At 53.2% G+C, this 17,758-nt stretch overlaps 1 protein-coding gene across 10 annotated transcripts in view; it reads right to left on the bottom strand.

The window, feature by feature from the left end:
* MEGF11 (multiple EGF like domains 11) overlaps positions 1-17,758 on the bottom strand; it is a 340,309-nt gene that overhangs the window by 67,114 nt on the left and 255,437 nt on the right. For all 10 annotated transcript variants that reach the window (XR_014795229.1, XM_084886618.1, XM_084886621.1 and 7 more), the window contains 4 exons: positions 16,711-16,957; positions 15,428-15,548; positions 8,108-8,244; positions 3,231-3,443 (listed from right to left, as the gene is read on the bottom strand). Coding sequence is in view for 9 of the 10 variants with exons in the window: in XM_084886618.1 (XP_084742744.1) it covers positions 3,231-3,443; positions 8,108-8,244; positions 15,428-15,548; positions 16,711-16,957 (718 nt within the window). In the remaining variant the exon portion in view is untranslated. The remainder of the gene's footprint in view (positions 1-3,230; positions 3,444-8,107; positions 8,245-15,427; positions 15,549-16,710; positions 16,958-17,758) is intronic.

Here is a 17,758-nt window from a genome sequence, read left to right as displayed (position 1 = left end):
TTCAAAGGTAACACATGATCATGGCTGCTAGAATTCGTCTCTGACAATCCGATTGTGGAGGGGGCCTGGGAGAGGCCCGGCATGCAGGCACTCTTCCTCAAGGTTATTCCTTTATGAAGGAGGGTGGCTTCTTTGTGTGTGCCACACAAAGGGAACCGGGTGCTGAGGAATCTTATCAGCCACTTGCTCCTTCCCAGGCGCGTGGACTTGACCTCTTTGAAGAAGCCTCTCCGGAGGGGCGGAGGGGCGCAGAGCAGACAGGCTGGGGATGGCTGGAGGAGCAGGGATTCCTTCGGTCGGGGGCTGGGAGTCCTTGTCTCCCTGGTAAAGACACTCAAAGCCTTGCAAACCGGCTCGGGAGGGGGGGCTTCTGTTGAAAACTCTTCCAACAGAAGCAAGCAGAGGCCCGAGGAAAATGAGGGTAGGCTTCCGGGGGTCCCATGCTCCATCTCGGGAGTTGGAGGGAAGCTTCACTTTCAAAAACCACAGGAGAACTTTACCCGTCCTGGGCTGCTGAAAGGTGACGGACAGATTGGGAAATGGAGGCAGAGAGAGGAGAAGCACCCAGCTCAGGACATTTGCTCAGACAGAGGTAGTTCTGAGGTCAGGACTCGGGGGCCCCGGGCCCCACCAGAACCTGCAGATGATCTGTTTGGGGATTAGAAGTTATAGAGGTGTCCCTCAGTTTTTCTAGGGCCCAAGAGAGGGCTCTGTAGTGGCACAGAGGTTCCTGGGAAGAGGGAAGTGACCTGTGCCCACACAGCAGAAGGCAGCTCTTCTCTGTCCATGGGGACAAGGACAGTGCAACATGAGAGGCTCAGTCAGACTGGAGGCTCTGAGCCTCGGCAATTTTGCCTCCCCCGTGCCACCCAGGAAACGTTTCTGGTTTTCAGAACTTGGGGGCGGGGTGTTGCTACTGCATCTTGTGGGCAGAGGCCAGGGATACTGCTAAACAAGGAATTGTCCAGCCCCAATGTCAACAGTGGTGAGACTGTGCAACCCTGAGTTAGACTGAACTCTGTGAGCCTTGGGGGCTCAGCCACTGGGGCAGTATGCCAAGAGAAAGGGGTGCAGTAGTTTTAAAGTTAGGGCTACAGCAGCTCAAGGGCAGAGCCATCTGCTCTGTGCAGGCACTATGCCACGCTGAGGCTACAGAGGAGGGCAAGCCAGGCGCTCCTGCCCTCAAGGAGCCCAGGCTCATGTAGACTCTGAGGAGACCAGCCTGGGGGGTCGGCTATCAAGTGCTCTCAGAGCCTCCACTTCTAAGCGGCGCTACTGCCTTCCAGTCTCTGAAACATGACATGCATTAAAGACAGTAAAGTAAATAATCATTAATATTGGATGGGCTGAGATTAGCGACAGAGAAGAGGGAGTCCTTCCAGATTAATAATGCATCGAGGACTCCTTCAGAGAAGGGATCAGTTATGCAGGGCATGGCTGCTCAGGCACGGGAGGAAACAAGAGCTCTGTCATTGGGGTCTGGTTGGCTCTCTGTGGCAGGGACTCGCCCTGCATCAGATCTCAGCAGCAGCCTTGCTTCCTGTTTCAGAGAGGGTCCTCCTTCGGCTTCCCAGCAGGCATGGGGGTTCCTCGTGTCCCTAACCATGGAGCAGCCTGAGATAGATACCCAGTCCCCTGACCAGTCATGTGGAACCCCTAGCAGACGAGGGCAGTTGTTGGCGATCAGGCCAGCAGGGGAGGGCAATTGGGCTGGCAGGGGAGCAGTTAGGCATTGATCGGGCTGGCAGAGGAGGGTTAGAGGGTGATCAGGCTGGCAGGCAGGCAAGCGGTTGGGAGTCAGCAGTCCTGGATTATGAGAAGGATGTCCAACTGCCGGTTTAGGCCTCATAGGCAGTCGGACATCCCCCAAGGGGTCCCAGATTGGAGAGGGTGCAGGCTGGGCTGAAGGGCGCCACCCTCCCCCACCCGTGCACAAATTTTGTGCATTGTGCCTCTAGACTAGGGGTGTCGAACTCAATCAGAGAAGGGGCCAAAATCTAAAATCCAGCCTAAATCGCGGGCCGAATGGTTTACTGAACAGTCATAAACTGACAATGTCATAAACTGACAGCGGAGTGCAGTGATGACAGCGCGGTGCGGGCCACATTGCAAGGCCTGGCGGGCTGGATTTGGCCTGCGGGCCTTGTGTTTGACACATGTGCTCTAGAGTGTGTGTGTGTGTGTGTGTGTGTGTGTGTGTGTGTATTTCATTGGTTCTAAGATGCATTTTCTCCCACATTTTCATCTGATACTGAATGTGTTATACAATCAATGGGGCATCATGATTAGTTGATAGCATTTTCCTTGTTTAGTAGTCCATAAAATACAGTTGTGCCTCACAACTGGTTTTGAAGAAATATGATAGGTGCTCAGTGTGTATGACTGCCCCAGACCCAAGTACCTATGGGCTGGACTAGTGATAAAGGACACTTTATTTCCTCTTTGCAGTCCCCCACAAAGGCATTCAGTGTTTGCTGAATGAATGATTGAGCGAATGAGTGTGAAGGTCATATACAGGCCAATTCTGTTGGCTCCAGGGCCCCCTGCAACAGTCTCCTTCCCAGCCCTCTGCCCTGTAGGCAGCACCACCCCTCGCCGCTCAGCTCCAGGAACTGAGGACTGAGGACAGATCCCACCTAAGCCATAATGCTCCCTAAGATGCCTGTTTGCACTGGCCAGAGGCTGTTGGGTGATTTGTGGAGAATCAAAAGCTGGAAATGAAGAGGGTCTGAGGCTAAGTCCTGGCTGTCCCAGAGACAGGGCTGCACACAGCGGCATGCACTGCCGGAGCGGCCAGTCCTCTCCTGAGCTGTCCTGCAGGCCCAAGGGGAGGAGGGAGCCTCTCCCCACACGTTACCGCCCAGATGAGCGGCAGCCACATAGAGGGCTGTGGAGGCATCTGTCTGGGACCATCCGCCTCATTTATACCAGAAGATGGTGCCAGCTGGTGCGAAGCAGGAAGTGAAGGGAGCCGAAGAGGTGCCCCAGGCAGCTCGGCTCTCCAGCTTCAGCCCAGGTGCCCCCAAGTCCCAAAGGACACAGCGCAGGGAGAGGCTGGCTCCAAGCCCAGGGCTTTCCATTCTTGTCATCAAAGTGGTCAGCAAAGATGGTTGCTGAGGTCCCAGTTCTCCCACTGTCCCGCCTGGATGACTGGGCTGCCAGTGAGGGCCTGTGCCCTGAGAAGCCCTCTCGCCACCCGTGCCCACCCCACCCCTCCCACCAGTTCATACCTGATGGTGTTGTCAGCGTCACAGGGGCAGGGCAAGGTGCAGCCTGGGCCGTGCAGGCCCTCGGGGCACAGCCGCTCCTGGCAGCGCGGGCCTTTGTAGCCAGGCTCACACTCGCAGGCGCCGGTGGTGGGGGAGCACTGGCCCCCGTTGTGGCAGTCGCAGTGCTGTGAGCACTGGAAGCCGAAGGTCCCGAAGGGGCATTCCTCTTGGCACCTGAGGGACAGCAGGACAGGGCTGAGGCCGTGCCCCTCACCCGCCCTCCAAGACCCACCCAGCAGGCACCCCCCACAGCCTCCTCCCCTTTCCCTCCTTCCAGAAAGCACTCCCGGGCATCCCGGCCCGCCAGGACTGGCAGTCCCCCCCTCTCCCCCCCTCGCCCCCAGGTGCCTGGTCCCCTTGGTTCCCGCACTGAATTTGCACAATCCCATTTCATGGATTATAGGCCTTGTGTTTGTTTTTTTGGTGTTTTTTTTTTTTTTTTTTTTTTTCATTTTTTGATTGCAATAAAATAGGTTGCATAAAATTTGCCACTCTGAGTATCCAGTTCAGTGGCATTATGTACATTCATACTGTTGTGCAGCCATCACCACCCCCCGTCTTCAGGACGCTTTCCTCTTCCCAAAGGAAAACTTCTCTGCCCACTGAACACCAAACCTCACCTTTTAAAAATGCATCTCAACATCCCTGAAATCAGCTAAGTCTTACAACTGATGGCACGTCCTAGTGCAATTACCAGTGCTCTTCCTTCTTCGCAGAATATGAAATAATGATGCATTTTATAATCGGTGGCATCTTAGATTGGATGAGAGGGGTGATTTCATTCCCATTCTCTGTCCCTGCTGCTCTGAGCCTCCCTTCCTCACCCGGGGAGGCGTGTCTCCTGTGTGGGGCGGACTTTCCCCAGGGTCACAGGAGGCAGCCTCTTTCATCGGACTAGAATTCCCCTCCCTGTCCGACTGGAGACTTCCTCCGCCTTGGACTGAGGGTCCCCGGAGCCTCTCCCATCAGCTGGGGAGCCCCCACAGGCCCGCTCTGGGTCCTGCCTCGGCTCAGGCCTGGTACTTGGAGCTCCCAGCAGAAGGGTAATCATTTGACTCAGACTCACAGCCGCTGGTTGTGGATCCTCTGTGGGAGGTGTGAGCCCTGCTCCCTAGCTCCCTGCACAGGCCAGACCCCCTCACCTGCCCCAGGGCTATTGCCCAGGGGATGCGAATTCACTGTCACAGCATCTGGCTCTGACAAGGGAAGGGGTAAACCTGGGGGCCTGTGGAGCAAAGAGGTGGGCAACTCCTGCGTCCCAGAGACAAGCAGAAACGGCCGCTGGGGTGCGGGGTCACCCTGTGCCGGCGGCGCTTTGATGGAAAGGAGAATGGAGAACCGACAGCCCCGGCGACTGCTTCCTCTTCATGAAGGGGGACAAGAACGGAAGCTCACCCACCAGGCTGTTTGAGGGTTAAATGAGATAATGTGTGTAAATGTTTAAAAAGGTATCCTCTGCATGGTAAGGGCTTGGTAAGAAATGTTCCTTATTATTATTATATTATGACTCTCGTAAATACTGTTTTTTGGTTGTTCTCATAACAGAGCCCATCTGACTTTCTGCCTCAGATTCTGACATAAAAAAGCTCAAAGGGAACAATTCCAGAATGTTAATAGTGGGGTGGACTTGGGGACTTACAAGTATTTGCGTTGTCACATTTCCCCGTTTTCCAGGTTTTCTACAATAATCGGGAGGGGTAGCAATAAGAGATGTTTACAAAAATGCAGCCCTGGTTTCTTGGTTAATCTTGCAGAGTCCTGAGTTAGTACCAGTGTCCTCCACAGCGGGGCTGGAGACCTGTGTCTGGGTAACCTCAGTTGCCTTTTGTGAGGGTCAGTGGCCAGACCCCTGTGGTGTGGCAGGGTCAGCCGGCAAGTGGCTGGGGAACAGAGCAGAGAGGGTGTCGGGCATGATTCTTGGCAACTACACAATGGGGTGTCTCTGTCTCTGTCCTTGTTGCCTTGAGCCCACAAGGACAGGGAGGAGACGGTAACTGGGGTCAAGCCCCCGGCCTTCCTTCAAAGGAAGATGCTACCCAGTCTCACCTCCCATGGCCGCTGTGGCGAAAGGAGGGGGCAACAGGGATAAGGATGCCTGCAGCCCCAGGCACCCGATAGAGAGGGGCTTCTGGCTGCTGGTTCCCACAGCCTGTCCCCAGGCTCCCAAGGCAGCAGATGCCCCATCACCCTCACTTTGGAGTGGAGGAGGCTGAGATGCAGGCAGGTGAGATGACTGCTCCAACCTCATGAAGCCAGCACATGGCTGTGATGATCCCAGATCATCTTCCTGTAAATCTTGCTGTGTTTTTAGCCAGTGGAGGCCTCATGAAGGGACAGAGAACAGGAAAGAGAGGGCGGAAGAGGAAGAAAGAAGGGAAGGTCTGGAGAAGGAATGGAAGGTGGAAGACAGGAAGGAGGTGGGGAGGCAGGAGGCAAGGAGGGAAACTGAGGCAGAAGGGGAGGACGCAGAGCATGGAAGAGCTGGGGGGAAAAAGTCACTATATGCCTCACCAGCCCTGTTCTGCCTCAGAATGGATTTTTCCAGGAGTCACTGAGCGAGGCCCCCCTCAGGTGTCTCAGACATCAGGGGAAGAAACCCAAGCATCCTGACCCCTCTTCCCTTTCTCTGGAACATTCCTGGTCCCGCCCACCAGCAGGACCGGGCAGATCCCTGGACAGTCACTGAGCTTCCTCTGAAGGGCACTTCCCCACGGGCCATGCTTGTGAAGTGATTGACTCCACAGCCCCAGAAAAAGGATCTGGAAATGAAATATTGACAATCTAATCCATTTGCATAATCAGCCTCCTTTTTTTTTCTGTACTCACAATTTAAATAACTTATTTATTTAGAGATCAAGCAATGACTGCTAATGAATTTTACACAAAGCACGCTAATAACGGGGCCTGCGGAACAGAAGGGTAATCACAGCAGGAATTAGTTTTCTACTTAAACATCCTTCCTTTGCAACATATCAATCTAATGTGTCTGATATTGCCATTAACAACCAGATACATTGCTCAATTAAATTACAAAATGAGCTGCAAAGCCCTCGTTACGTTTGGTGTTTAATTTGCACTGGATTCTGCCTATCCGGGGAGGCCCGCGTTATTACACCCACTCAGTTTTAATATGCTCGTGATGATTTGGGGTGGGTGACTGCAGCTGTCACCTACAAAATTCATGGAGGCAATTTCACAAAATATTAAACACCAGGCAGCCCGTGGTGGTGGGAGACCCAATGTTACCCGGCCCTTCTATTGAACTCTTGTCTGTTGTCCGATTGGTGACGCTTGCTAGGTGACCCTGAGGCTTTTGAGATGTCCCTCCACTCCAAGACCAAGGGCTGGACCCCAACAGGAAGAGGGATGGACTGCTTCTCCATGTGGGACATCCTGGCATTGAACATGGACAGTGCCAGTGAGGCAGGGTCCACTGGTGTTGGGTCCAGTCACGTGGAGCCCTGGGCCTGCTCCTCTCCAACAAGTGGGTCCTATTCCCCATCCTGTGAAAGTGGCCGAAACAAAGGGGGCCTGCCCTGTTCCTGCCTTCCCGTTCCTGTCCCTATTGGCTCATCCTGAGTGTTTCCTTCCTGGGGGGAGATGGATGGAAAGGTGGGCTCAGTGCTTCAGTCCTTCCTCCCCTCCTTCCCTTAGGGACCCAGCCTCTGACAGAGGCCACGGAGGGATGGGTCCCCAGCTGTGACACCCCAGGCTTGGTGCTTGGGAAGCTCATCGAGATACACCCGGACTCACAAAGAGCTCAGATCTGGCTTGAGGACTTCAGGCGAGGTGAGAGCAACCCCATGGCTAACAACAGAAAAGCTCCATTCTGCCATCAGTAAGGATTTGGGACTGACTCTAGTGAGAGCGGGAAGAGCCCAGTTGGGTCAGTCAGAGGCAGAAGGACTCACTGGTTGATTCAGCCCCATCTCTGCTCCTCATGTTACCTGGGCAGGGGAGGCAGAGGAACGGCAGACAAATGCTCCTCTCATCCCACGTTGCCCGGGCAGAGCAAGCCAATCCAGGGCCAGAGATGAAACATGGGTCCCAGAACCAGGCATGGGCTTTGAGGGTCTCCTCTCTCTGCCCAGAGAGAAACAGGTGGATGAGAGTGCAAGGAAGGAGGCTTGACCCCAGTCTCGTGGGCAAATGTCCTCTTCCAGCTCTGAGTCGACTCACCACCAGACGCTGGAACATTCCTGGTCCCGCCCACTGGTTGTTTCTCATCCTTCCATAGCACCCTATCCTATCATCATGGCATCCTTCCTACTGTGGCAAATGTGCCCCCGCGGTTATTCCTTAGTTACGTGTTTTGTGGATTATCCACTCTGCAGGGCTGGTTTGATCCCAGGATACTGGTGTCCTTGTTCAGTCTGCTTTCAGACCACAGGCCTTCGGAGGATGCAAACTGATGTCAGTATCCACTTGGCGGAACTCACATTAGGAATACAAACCCACTTCCAGAAGAAATGGTGCAAAGAGTTGGCACTCTTGGCTTCTTTGCATTGTTGGTGCCATCGCCTCCCTCCAGGAGGGCAGAACGTCGAGAGTGGATGGTAGGTGCTCACCTGCTTCCCCAGGTGAGTCAACGCCCGTTCAGGGCTCAGGCCCCTGGGCTGCGGGAGGGGGTACATTCAGCAGCCCAAGGGTGAGGAAGGAGGAGTTGATACATCTCCCTGGCAGGACTCAGAATGCTCTCTGAGAAAGGAACGGGAAAGCTGGCTGGACGATGCTGTGGGCTAGTAAATATCAGCTATTTCTCTGCAAGGCTGCTTCCTGTGAATGCTCAGAAAATGAGTGACGTGAACAGCAAGGACAATAGTTAGCATCATCCTCACCTGTCCCCCATGTATCCCGCTGTGCAGTGGCACTGCCCAGTGACGTGGTCACACTGTCCTCCATGGTGGCAAGGACAGTCCTGGCTGCAGTTCTGGCCGAACGTCCCCGGTGGGCAAGGCTGGGCGCACACCGCTCCCTGGAACAGAGGAGGAAAGGCAGCCTAGGCGGTGCTTCTGAGATGCAATCCGAAGGCCACTCTCTCCCACAAGGGGCGCTGTGGCTACGGCCGCAGAGGCCACCCTGCTTCCTTAGTGGAACTTTCCCCCCAACCACAGAAGCATAGAAAGTTAGACATCATGATACCAAAGCCCCATTTTAGAGATGGGCAGACTGAGGCCAATTTGTTTATCCAGTTGTTCAGCACACATTTATTTGTTGAGTGTCTGTTACATACCACGCACTGTTAGACACGGAAGATATAAAACTATGATTAAGACTTGATTCCTGCCTTCTAGTTTATTGGGGAGAGAGACGAGGAAGAGAAGGTGACTAAAGTGTCAGGTGTGAAGTGCTCTCACATTGGTACACAATGAAGTGCTGAGGGAAAACAAAGAGACTGTGATTAAACATGGTGATCTGGAAACATATATGTATCTCTACTTCTTTCCCAAACACACCTAACACCAGAGTAAAGGGGGAGGATATAAACTTATACGGACAAAAAGAATGGGGGAGGAGACTACAGAGGATGAGAGATGTCACTGTTGGATGGAAAAGCAGATGGAGGAACAGAACTGCTGAGATTCCTGCTTTCTCAGCAATGCTAAGTGCCTGCAAGGGAGTGTGGGAAGACATCAGGTGGCTTTGTAACCTCAGAAAAGCTCAGGAAGCAGAGACAGCAGGAACCTCAGAAGGCATACAGGTGTGATAAAACAGAAAACTATTTGAAAACTTATGAAAGAGGGAATTAGCCCTAGCCGGTTTGGCTCAGTGGATAGAGCATCGACCTGAGGACCAAAGGATCCCAGGTTTGATTCGGACAAGGGCACATACCTTGGTCAAAGGCTGCTTCCGAGAGCTTAGGCCCTGCTCAGGGCACATGCAGGAGGCAATCAATCGATGTCTTTCTCTCATGTAGTTCTCTCTATCTTTCCCTCTCTCTTCCACCCTCTCTCTGAAAATTAATGGAAAAATATCCTCGGTGAGGATTAAAAATATATATATATATCCTCGGTGAGGATTAAAAAAATAAATAAATAAATAAATAAAAGACCCCAGATTTTTGTGCCTTCTTCTTTTTTTTTTTTTTTTAATATATTTTATTGATTTTTTTACAGAGAGGAAGAGAGAGGGATAGAGAGTTAGAAACATCAAGGAGAGAGAATCATCGATCAGTTGCCTCTTGCACATCCCCTACTGGGATTGTGCTCGCAACCAAGGTACACGCCCTTGACCGGAATCAAACCCGGGACCCTTCAGTCCGCAGGCTGACACTCTATCCACTAAGCCAAACCGGTTTCGGCTGTGCCTTCTTTTCAAATAGACAGATGGCTTCCCAAGACTGGCAGTTTAGCAAGGTTGGCCCACATAGGCTGTGGACACAGAAATACCAAGCTGAGGGTGGGGTTCCACGGGAAATGGGGATCTTGAGAGCTCTTCCTGTGAATGCTCAGACCCTCTGCTCTCTTCCTTGCTCAGCTCCTAGAATGCAGATTCCCAGACTATACTCTCTGTGGCAGGATTCTGGAGGGTTCCTTTCGGGGACACTGAGAGCTCAGGAGGAAAGACCTACCGATTCTGGTATTTGAGGATCCCCTCTGTCAACACACCTAGCATCTATCCCCACACGTAGGCTGCCAACCAGCTTTTCTGAGTTCATGGTAAAGTATGAGCAGGTGGCTAAGGAGCATCAGGTATTTGAAATGAGGCTCTAACATGAAAGAATATTCCAACACGAAGACTTGTTAGAAGAAGATTTCTAACAAGAAGGCTCTAATATGAAAGAAGACCAAAGCAGACAAATAGACAAAAGGAACAATGCAGGAAGCAAAGAAAACAGGATTAACAACCTTTGCTATCATGATAGTGAACACCCTTATACAGTTGTATGAAGAAATATGGAGGAAAATGCCAGGAGAAATGAACAGATTTGAGTGTGGTTGCCTGGGAGTGGGATTTGTGAGTGGGGCAGGGCATGGCTCTCCTTTCCCTTGGTGTCAGCCGTGTGGTATTATAATGAGGTAACTTTTAAAATAGAACATGAATCTTAGATCTTTATCAAACAGAAATTGCAGCCCGCTCTTGTCTCTTGCTGCCCTTCCAGCCTCTCCCCGGCCAGAGGTAGTTATTTCCCTTATGGAGATGGAGGATTCTCCCACAATTAATTAATCAATTAGTTCAACACACAATTATTAAGCACCGATAATTGCCAACCCTGAGGCAGCTAGTGTAGGCAGGAAAATCCTGCTGACCAGAGACATCTTTCAATATCATTCAATTTACTTGTAATGAATTAAGTGGGAGGCTTTTTAGCTCAGGCGTCTCCTCCACACATAAGTCAGACAGCGAGGAGCTGAGAGGGCTGAGAGGGGGCAGGAAGGGCAGTGAGAGGAGTGGGTGTGTGAGGACAGCCACAGGGAAAGGCTACTCAGAGGAGGGGCCCCTCTACCTCCTGCAGGAGGTGGGAGAGCCCGGGTGTGGCAGGGGCCTGCATTTCTCGCCCTGCAAGCTTGGGGATTCTTGAGAGAAGAGAGGAGTCTTTCTGGCCTTTCTCTGAGTCGTCCTCTGCCGCCCTGGGGTGACCAAGGATACTCTGATCCTGAAAACACACACATACACACACACACACACACACACACACACACACACACACACACACACACAAGACCAAGGCTCCCGGAGAAGCCCAGTGGGAAAGTTTGGAGCACAGAATGCTTCCTTCCAACATTGCCTGGGGGAATCAGGGATCCTTGCAACTGCTTGGTATTCCCCAATTGCAGGCAACCCAGGTCTCTAACCCCTACACCTCTCCTAGGGCTTGAGCTCCTGAGGCCTTAAAGAATTTGATGCTTTGGAAGACCTGCTACTGGTGTGGCAAGAACACTGGATTCAAAGTCAGAACTTGGATTCAAATCCCAGTTCTACCTCTTCCCAGATGGCTGAGCCATGTGATTGTTCTGAGCCTCAGTTTCTTCATCCATAAAATGGGAATGGTAACCTTGGGTCCCCTAGGTGGTGGTAAAGATTAAGTGGGATTAGAGATATGAAGGATCAGTGTCTTAAAGAGCAGGCACTAAATTAATATAAATCCCACCCAAGCAGACATCTGATGAGGGGTGTGTGTTAGGAGCCCGGTATAACCTGGGTCTGAAAAGAGTGGAAAAGAACCACATAAACTAGTCAATCACTGCTGGTTAGAAGAACAGCCTTTGGGGAGAAGCAGGGGGCAGGGGGAGAGCAGGCAGGAACACATCCTCTTGAGAGAGGGCTGTGTCCAATATGGTTTCCCTCCTGTGACTATGAGCTGAATTGTGTTTCCTCAAATTCCTGCATCCTAACCCCCAGCACCTCAGAATGTGACTGTATTTGGAGATGGGGCCTTTATAGAGGTAACAGAGTTGAAGTGAGGTCATTAGGGCAGGTCCTAATCCAATATGACTAATGTCCTATTGAAGAGGAGATCAGGACTCAGAACAGGGACAGAGAGAAGACCATGTGAGACAGCCATCTACAAGTCAAGGAGAGGAGCACCGGAAGGAGCCAACCCACCAATACCTTGACCTCAGGCTTCTGGCCTTCAGATCTATGAGAAAGTAAATGTCTGTGCTTCAGGCCACCCAGTCTGTGCTACTTGGCCTGCCAGCCCTAACACGCCTGCCCTATGGCCAGCTAGGTGCGTGCCTCCAATTGTAGAGGGAGCATGGGCTGTGTGGCATCTGGGAGGCTGGAGATGCCGTGAGGCCATGGTCCTGCTCTTCTCAGAACTGGTTAGACCTGCTCATTGGTTTTATCAAAATCTGGATACCAGCCTCACTTTAAGAGGACAGTGACTAAACGGAGGATGGAGAAGGAGAGGGCCGAGATGATAAAAGGACTCAAGGCCATGGCAAGGAGACATCTCAGCCTCTCCAGGCATCTGAAGGCGTTTCTAATGATCACTGTGGCCCAGGGCAGCAGAGGTGCTGGGCCACAGGCCAGGGCTTGGGGCTTCAGAATCCTCCTGCTCAAACCTGAGCGTCTGTGATGCCAAACCTCTGCTCCAAACGCCTCTCTCTGGCCTTCCCTGGTAATGGATCCCTTCTCTTCGGGCCTGTGGTCTCCATGGGTACGCGCACACACTCTATCCAGCCTCACCATCAGACTGGGAACTCCTAATGAGGGTGATCACATCTCCTACCACCACGTCCATCTGCAGTGCCTGCTCCCATCAAGCTGCTCACACCTGGCTTCTCTCCTCGGAAAGGTCTGAGAGCTCAGAAAGAGAGAGGAAGTAGCCGAAACCGGTTTGGCTCAGTGGATAGAGCATCGGTCTGCGGACTGAAAGGTCCCGGGTTCGATTCCGGTCAAGGGCATGTACATTGGTTGCTGGCACATCCCCGGTAGGGGGTGTGCAGGAGGCAGCTGGTCGATGTTTCTCTCTCATCGACATTTCTAGCTCTCTATTCCTCTCTCCTCCTCTCTGTAAAAAATCAATAAAAAAAAAAAAAAAAAATATATATATATATATATATATATATATATATATATATATATATATATATATATATATATATAAAAAGACTCTTTGCTAAGCCGTCCACTGGAATGGGCTCAGCACAGCTGGGCAAGTGGAGTGTCCCGTGGGCATGCGCAGGGCCTGGTGGCAGGAATCTCTGAGGAGGGGCTGGAGGGCCAGGGTTGCTGGCAGCTCCCCTCCAGCTCTGCACAATGCCTCGGTTCCTTGGGGAGCTGCACCGTGTGAGTGAGCAACTGGAGTCTCTGGGTCTGATTGTGGCATCCAGGTAACACCCACAGGGGCCAAAGGCAAGCGAGGCCCTGGAGGAGGATAAAGGGGGGACCCTTCTGCCCAGAACCCTCTCCTTGGCCCCAACCCTCTCTGGGAGGGGCCTGAGGCACTGGGACTCTGCATGCATCAGGGGTATTAATAATTCAGACAAATCTGCAAGTTAAATGCTGTGTCAAAAATAGAAACGCAATTGTCTGCAATAAAATTAAAGACATAAAGTCCCCAATTCCAAAGCTTCTATTGACAGAGTTTCCTGTCTTCTGGAGGAACAAACCTCTCCCTGTGCTGGGGACAGAAACAAATCTCTCCTGTGTTGGCTTCCTCCCTTCCCCTGCTTCGCTCCCCAGCCTCTGCCAGTCTCTCTAGAGCAGGGGTCTTCAAACTACGGCCCGCAGGCCACATGCAGCCCCCAGGGGAGTCCGATCCTGCCCGCCAGGTTTTTTGGGCAGTGAGCGCAGCCAAGGTGTTACAGTAGGGATTAGTAGTTCATATAGTCCGGCCCTCCAGCTCTCTGAGGGACCGTGATCTGGCCCCCACTTTAAAAAGTTTGAGGACCCCTGCTAGAGGCCTTGACAGGCACAGGGCCTGCTCCACAGGACCACTTCCTGATCTTCTTGACCCAACCTCACTGCCTGCCGCTGGGCCTCTGAGGACCAGCGGAGGGTGCTGGGATTCTGGAAGCTGGCTGCAGATGAGAAGGCCTCTCCAGAGCGTGGTCAGGTGGGAGAGGCGGCAGCAGCCCCTGTGTCTCCTCAGAAGAGACAGAGAGACAGACAGAGAGACACCAAGGGTTAGGATTCAGGAGTCAGGAGACCTGGATTCCAGCTCCACCTCCCTCCTGACCAGTAGTGTGACCTCTCTGGCTTCCTCACATGAGAAAGGAAGGTGTGAATAGAACAATGGTGTCCAAGCCTGTTTAAAGCGGAGAGACTCTGATCTGATGAGAAATCTCCCTTAGAACCTCAACAGAGACAGTACGCATAGATTAAAATGGAGACGTGGGTGTGGGAGCCAGAGTCCTCATTATCAGGCTCCCACCCCCACTCTCACCCCCAAGAAACCCAAGGACTCTGTGAAACAAGGAACTCCTATGGTCTCGATTGATTATTTCCAAATGCAGAGCAGCAGACACAGTCGGCTGCTGCAGAATCAGCTGGGAGCTTATTAAAAATAGAGTTTGCTGGGCCCCAGAAGGTCTCTGGTGGAACCTGGGAATCCGCATCTAACATAGACCCCATCACTCTAGTGTGCAGGTTGGGGTGCTGCTGGACCAGATGATCCCCTAGGTCCTCTCCCGCCCTGAAAAGCTCTGGCCAGTCTGTCCCTCTGTCAATGGGCCCTGCAGGAGTCCCTCCTGCCTGCCTCCTGTGACCTAGAGGGGCACAGCCCCCTGCAATATTCTGCTCCTGCTCAGCAGCCCTGTCCTCTTTGGCTTGGCAAAGCTTCAGACCCCAGGATGAGGCCCCCAGCCATGTCACCGAGCTTCCCCCAGACAGGAAAGTTAGGGACTCGCTGCTTCTTAGGAGCGTGGGTCTATGGACAGGGAGGAGGGGCACGGCATGGGGAGCATCTGGCTAAAGGAGGCTGTGGATTGTCTGTGGCATCCACATAACACAAACACGTGCAGAGCACTTACATTGTCAAGGCACTCTGGACATGCACTGCCTCATCGGAGCCTCCTGCCGGCCGCGGCAGCTAAGGAGGCAGGGCTGACTGCTGTTACACCCGTTTTGCGGATAGGAATGCAGAGACCAGAGTACCCGAGGGTTTTTCTAGGGGCAGCATTGAACGTGAGACTTAATTTAGGCCTGTGAAATTATAAATCCCACTGCTTTTCCCACATGGGTGGCTCCCGGACACGAGACCTGGGTTGGTTGAGGCTGAGGCTGCATCAGAATCATCTGGAGCACTTGTTACAATGCAGACTCTTGAGCCCACAGAATCAGTGTGTGTGTGTGTGTGTGTGTGTGTGTGTGTGTGAATGTAGGGGATGGAGGCTGGGAACCTGAGGTTCTGCTAATGCAGGTAATCCATACCCTCCACCTGTACACCATGCTTTTCTGCCACTTCTGCCCCAGAACCCATAGTAGCTTAAGTGAGTACCTATGACCAAAGACAGAGCCCATCTATGAGAAGAATTCAACAACTTATCACGTGATGGACCACAGGTTCAGAGAAGTTAAGTAACTGGCCCCAGGACACATAGCACTTAGATGGTAGACCTGGGTTTCAAAGCTGTGTCCATGACGGTGTCTAATGATGCCTATGACCATAAATAGGAGGGAGGCTATTAGGGTGGGAGAGAATTTAGCCCTCCAGGGTGTGAGTGAGTGACATTCAGACCTCTTACAGGAACCCACCCAGGCCCACCTACCGTCCAGCCTGGGGGGCAGGCACACTCGCCAGTGATGTGGTGGCAGGTGCCCCCATTCTGGCAGGGGCAGCGCAGCTCACAGTGAGCCCCGTGGCTCCCAGGCGGGCACAGCTCCTCGCAGCTGCATGGGGAAGAAGAGGTGTTAGATGCAGCAGCACCCGTGCTGGCCCCAGTGCTGCCAGTCCCAACGCTCCAGGTTCCTTAGGAATTAGTCAGTGTTCTAGGCACAGGCCAGCTGAGATGCAGTCCTGCTTCCTGCCAGGAGGGGGAAGCAGGGCTCAGACATAAGGAACTGGATGGTGCACCTGGGCCAGTACTTGTGGGATGGCTTACGTGCTTTCAGTGTAAAACCGTGTTCTTCTGGGAGGGAGGGCTAAGGACAGCTTCCCTAAGGAGACCTTCCACTGAGCCTTAAAGTTGAAGTTCGTTTCACTGGGAGAATGGAAGGGCATGGCAGGTAGGGGAACAGCATGGGCACAGACACAGACACAGCAGGGGCCATGGATCCTGCCTTCAATTGTTTGCCTAGATTCAGAGAGAGGGAGCGTCTGGGGCAACCCCAGCCCAGGCTCTGGAAGGCTCCCAGGTACCATGATAGGCTCATGTGTAGGAATGGGCATGGGGGCGTGGCTTTGGGTCTTAGCCCAGTGGCCCTGGCCTCTGGCTGGAGCTAGCCCTGCAGCCGGCCAGACAGGGGGCAGGCACCACTCTCAATCAGGATCTAGGGCTGCTGGGGAGGCTGCCAAGCTTTCAATGAGTGTGTGTGTGTGTGTGTGTGTGTGTGTGTGTGTGAGAGAGAGAGAGAGAGAGAGAGAGAGAGAGAGAGAGAGAGAGAGAGAGAGAGAAACTTCAATCTTGCCTCTGAGTGGGTCTCAACAAAGCAATCTTAGGGGTCCCCTGACAATACAGACTCTCCAGGGAGCCAGAGTCTCTATTTGGGGTCTGAGGGAAAGAGGTAAGGGAGAGGAACAGGCAGAGTAAACTACCCAAATCTGTGCCTGGCATCTGGCCAGGGCCCTCACCCCCTCTGTTGTAAGTGGCCTGGAAGCGCCAGGACCCAGGTGAGCAGAGGCATCTGGGTTTTACGATCAGGAGAGAATTACAAGGTGAGGTCTGGGCCCTGACCAGCAAGGGACTCCTGGGAGGAGTGTAGTGAGCTCCTCTGGCCCTGGGAGCGCCCGCCCTTCCATGCACAGTCCCAGCTTCACCATTTACCCCAGGACAGGAGCAGGGTCTGTCATGTGACCCGCCTCCCGTCCCCACCCTGTGGCCACTTTACTCACTAGACGCCGGTGTAGCCAGGAGCGCAGAGGCACTCGCCGGTGCGCGGGTCACAGCTGGCGCCGTGTTGGCACTGGCAGGGCAGCTGGCAGCCCTTGCCGTGGGTGCCGGGCGGGCAGAGCTCCTCGCAGCGCCAGCCGCGGAAGCCGGAGGCACACACGCAGGCGCCGGTGATGGGGTTGCACAGGGCGCCGTTCTGGCACTGGCACCGGTTGCTGCAATGGGGGCCCCAGTGGTCGCTGTCGCAGCCTGCAAGAGAGGAGCGGGTCAGGGCTGAGGGATCCAGCGGACTCTGCTTGGGATGCGGGCCGGGAAACGAAGCCCAAGCTGAGAAGCTTCCATCTCCGCTTCCCTCTTCCCCAATAGGCGGCAGCGAAGGGTCTTTTTTTTTTTTTTTTAAATATATTTTATTGATTTTTTTACAGAGAGGAAGAGAGCGGGATATAGAGTTAGAAACATCGACGGGAGAGAAACATTGATCAGCTGCCTCCTGCACACCCCCTACTGGGGATGTGCCCACAACCAAGGTACATGCCCTTGACCGGAATCAAACCCGGGATCTTTCAGTCCGCAGGCCGAAGCTCTATCCACTGAGCCGAACCAGTTTTGGCAGCAAGGGGTTTCTGGTGGAAGCTTTGGCACCGCCTAGCCTCCATCAGCTCTTCCCCAAACCACCAGAATAATCAATCCTACAGGCTAAGAAGCTGACTTCTTCAATGCTTCTCCCAGGCATGACCAGCCCATTCCAACCAACACCCCCCACCCCGAAATCCCTCTCCTTTATGGACATTCTGGAACTGCCCGTGGTTGACCTCCCTCTGCCTTTGCTAAACTCTTCTCGTTGGCTGTCTGTCCTCTCAGCCGGGTCCTTTTTCTTAAGGTCCGCCACTCCTCTTCTCTGTGGCCCTATTCCTCTTGGGGACCTCCCCAGCCCTGCTCCCATCTCTCTACCTTTCCCTCTCTTTACAAGACTCATTAGTTTTCTCACCTCTTGCACCTCATTTTCTACGATCATGTCTTCCTCCTGCCTCTCCTTGGCTCCATCTGTCG

This window comes from Pipistrellus hanaki (assembly GCF_964339955.1).
Source record: "Pipistrellus hanaki genome assembly, chromosome: 1".
Classification (NCBI taxonomy): Eukaryota; Metazoa; Chordata; class Mammalia; order Chiroptera; family Vespertilionidae; genus Pipistrellus; species Pipistrellus hanaki.
This window is presented reverse-complemented; position numbering and strand designations above follow the sequence as displayed.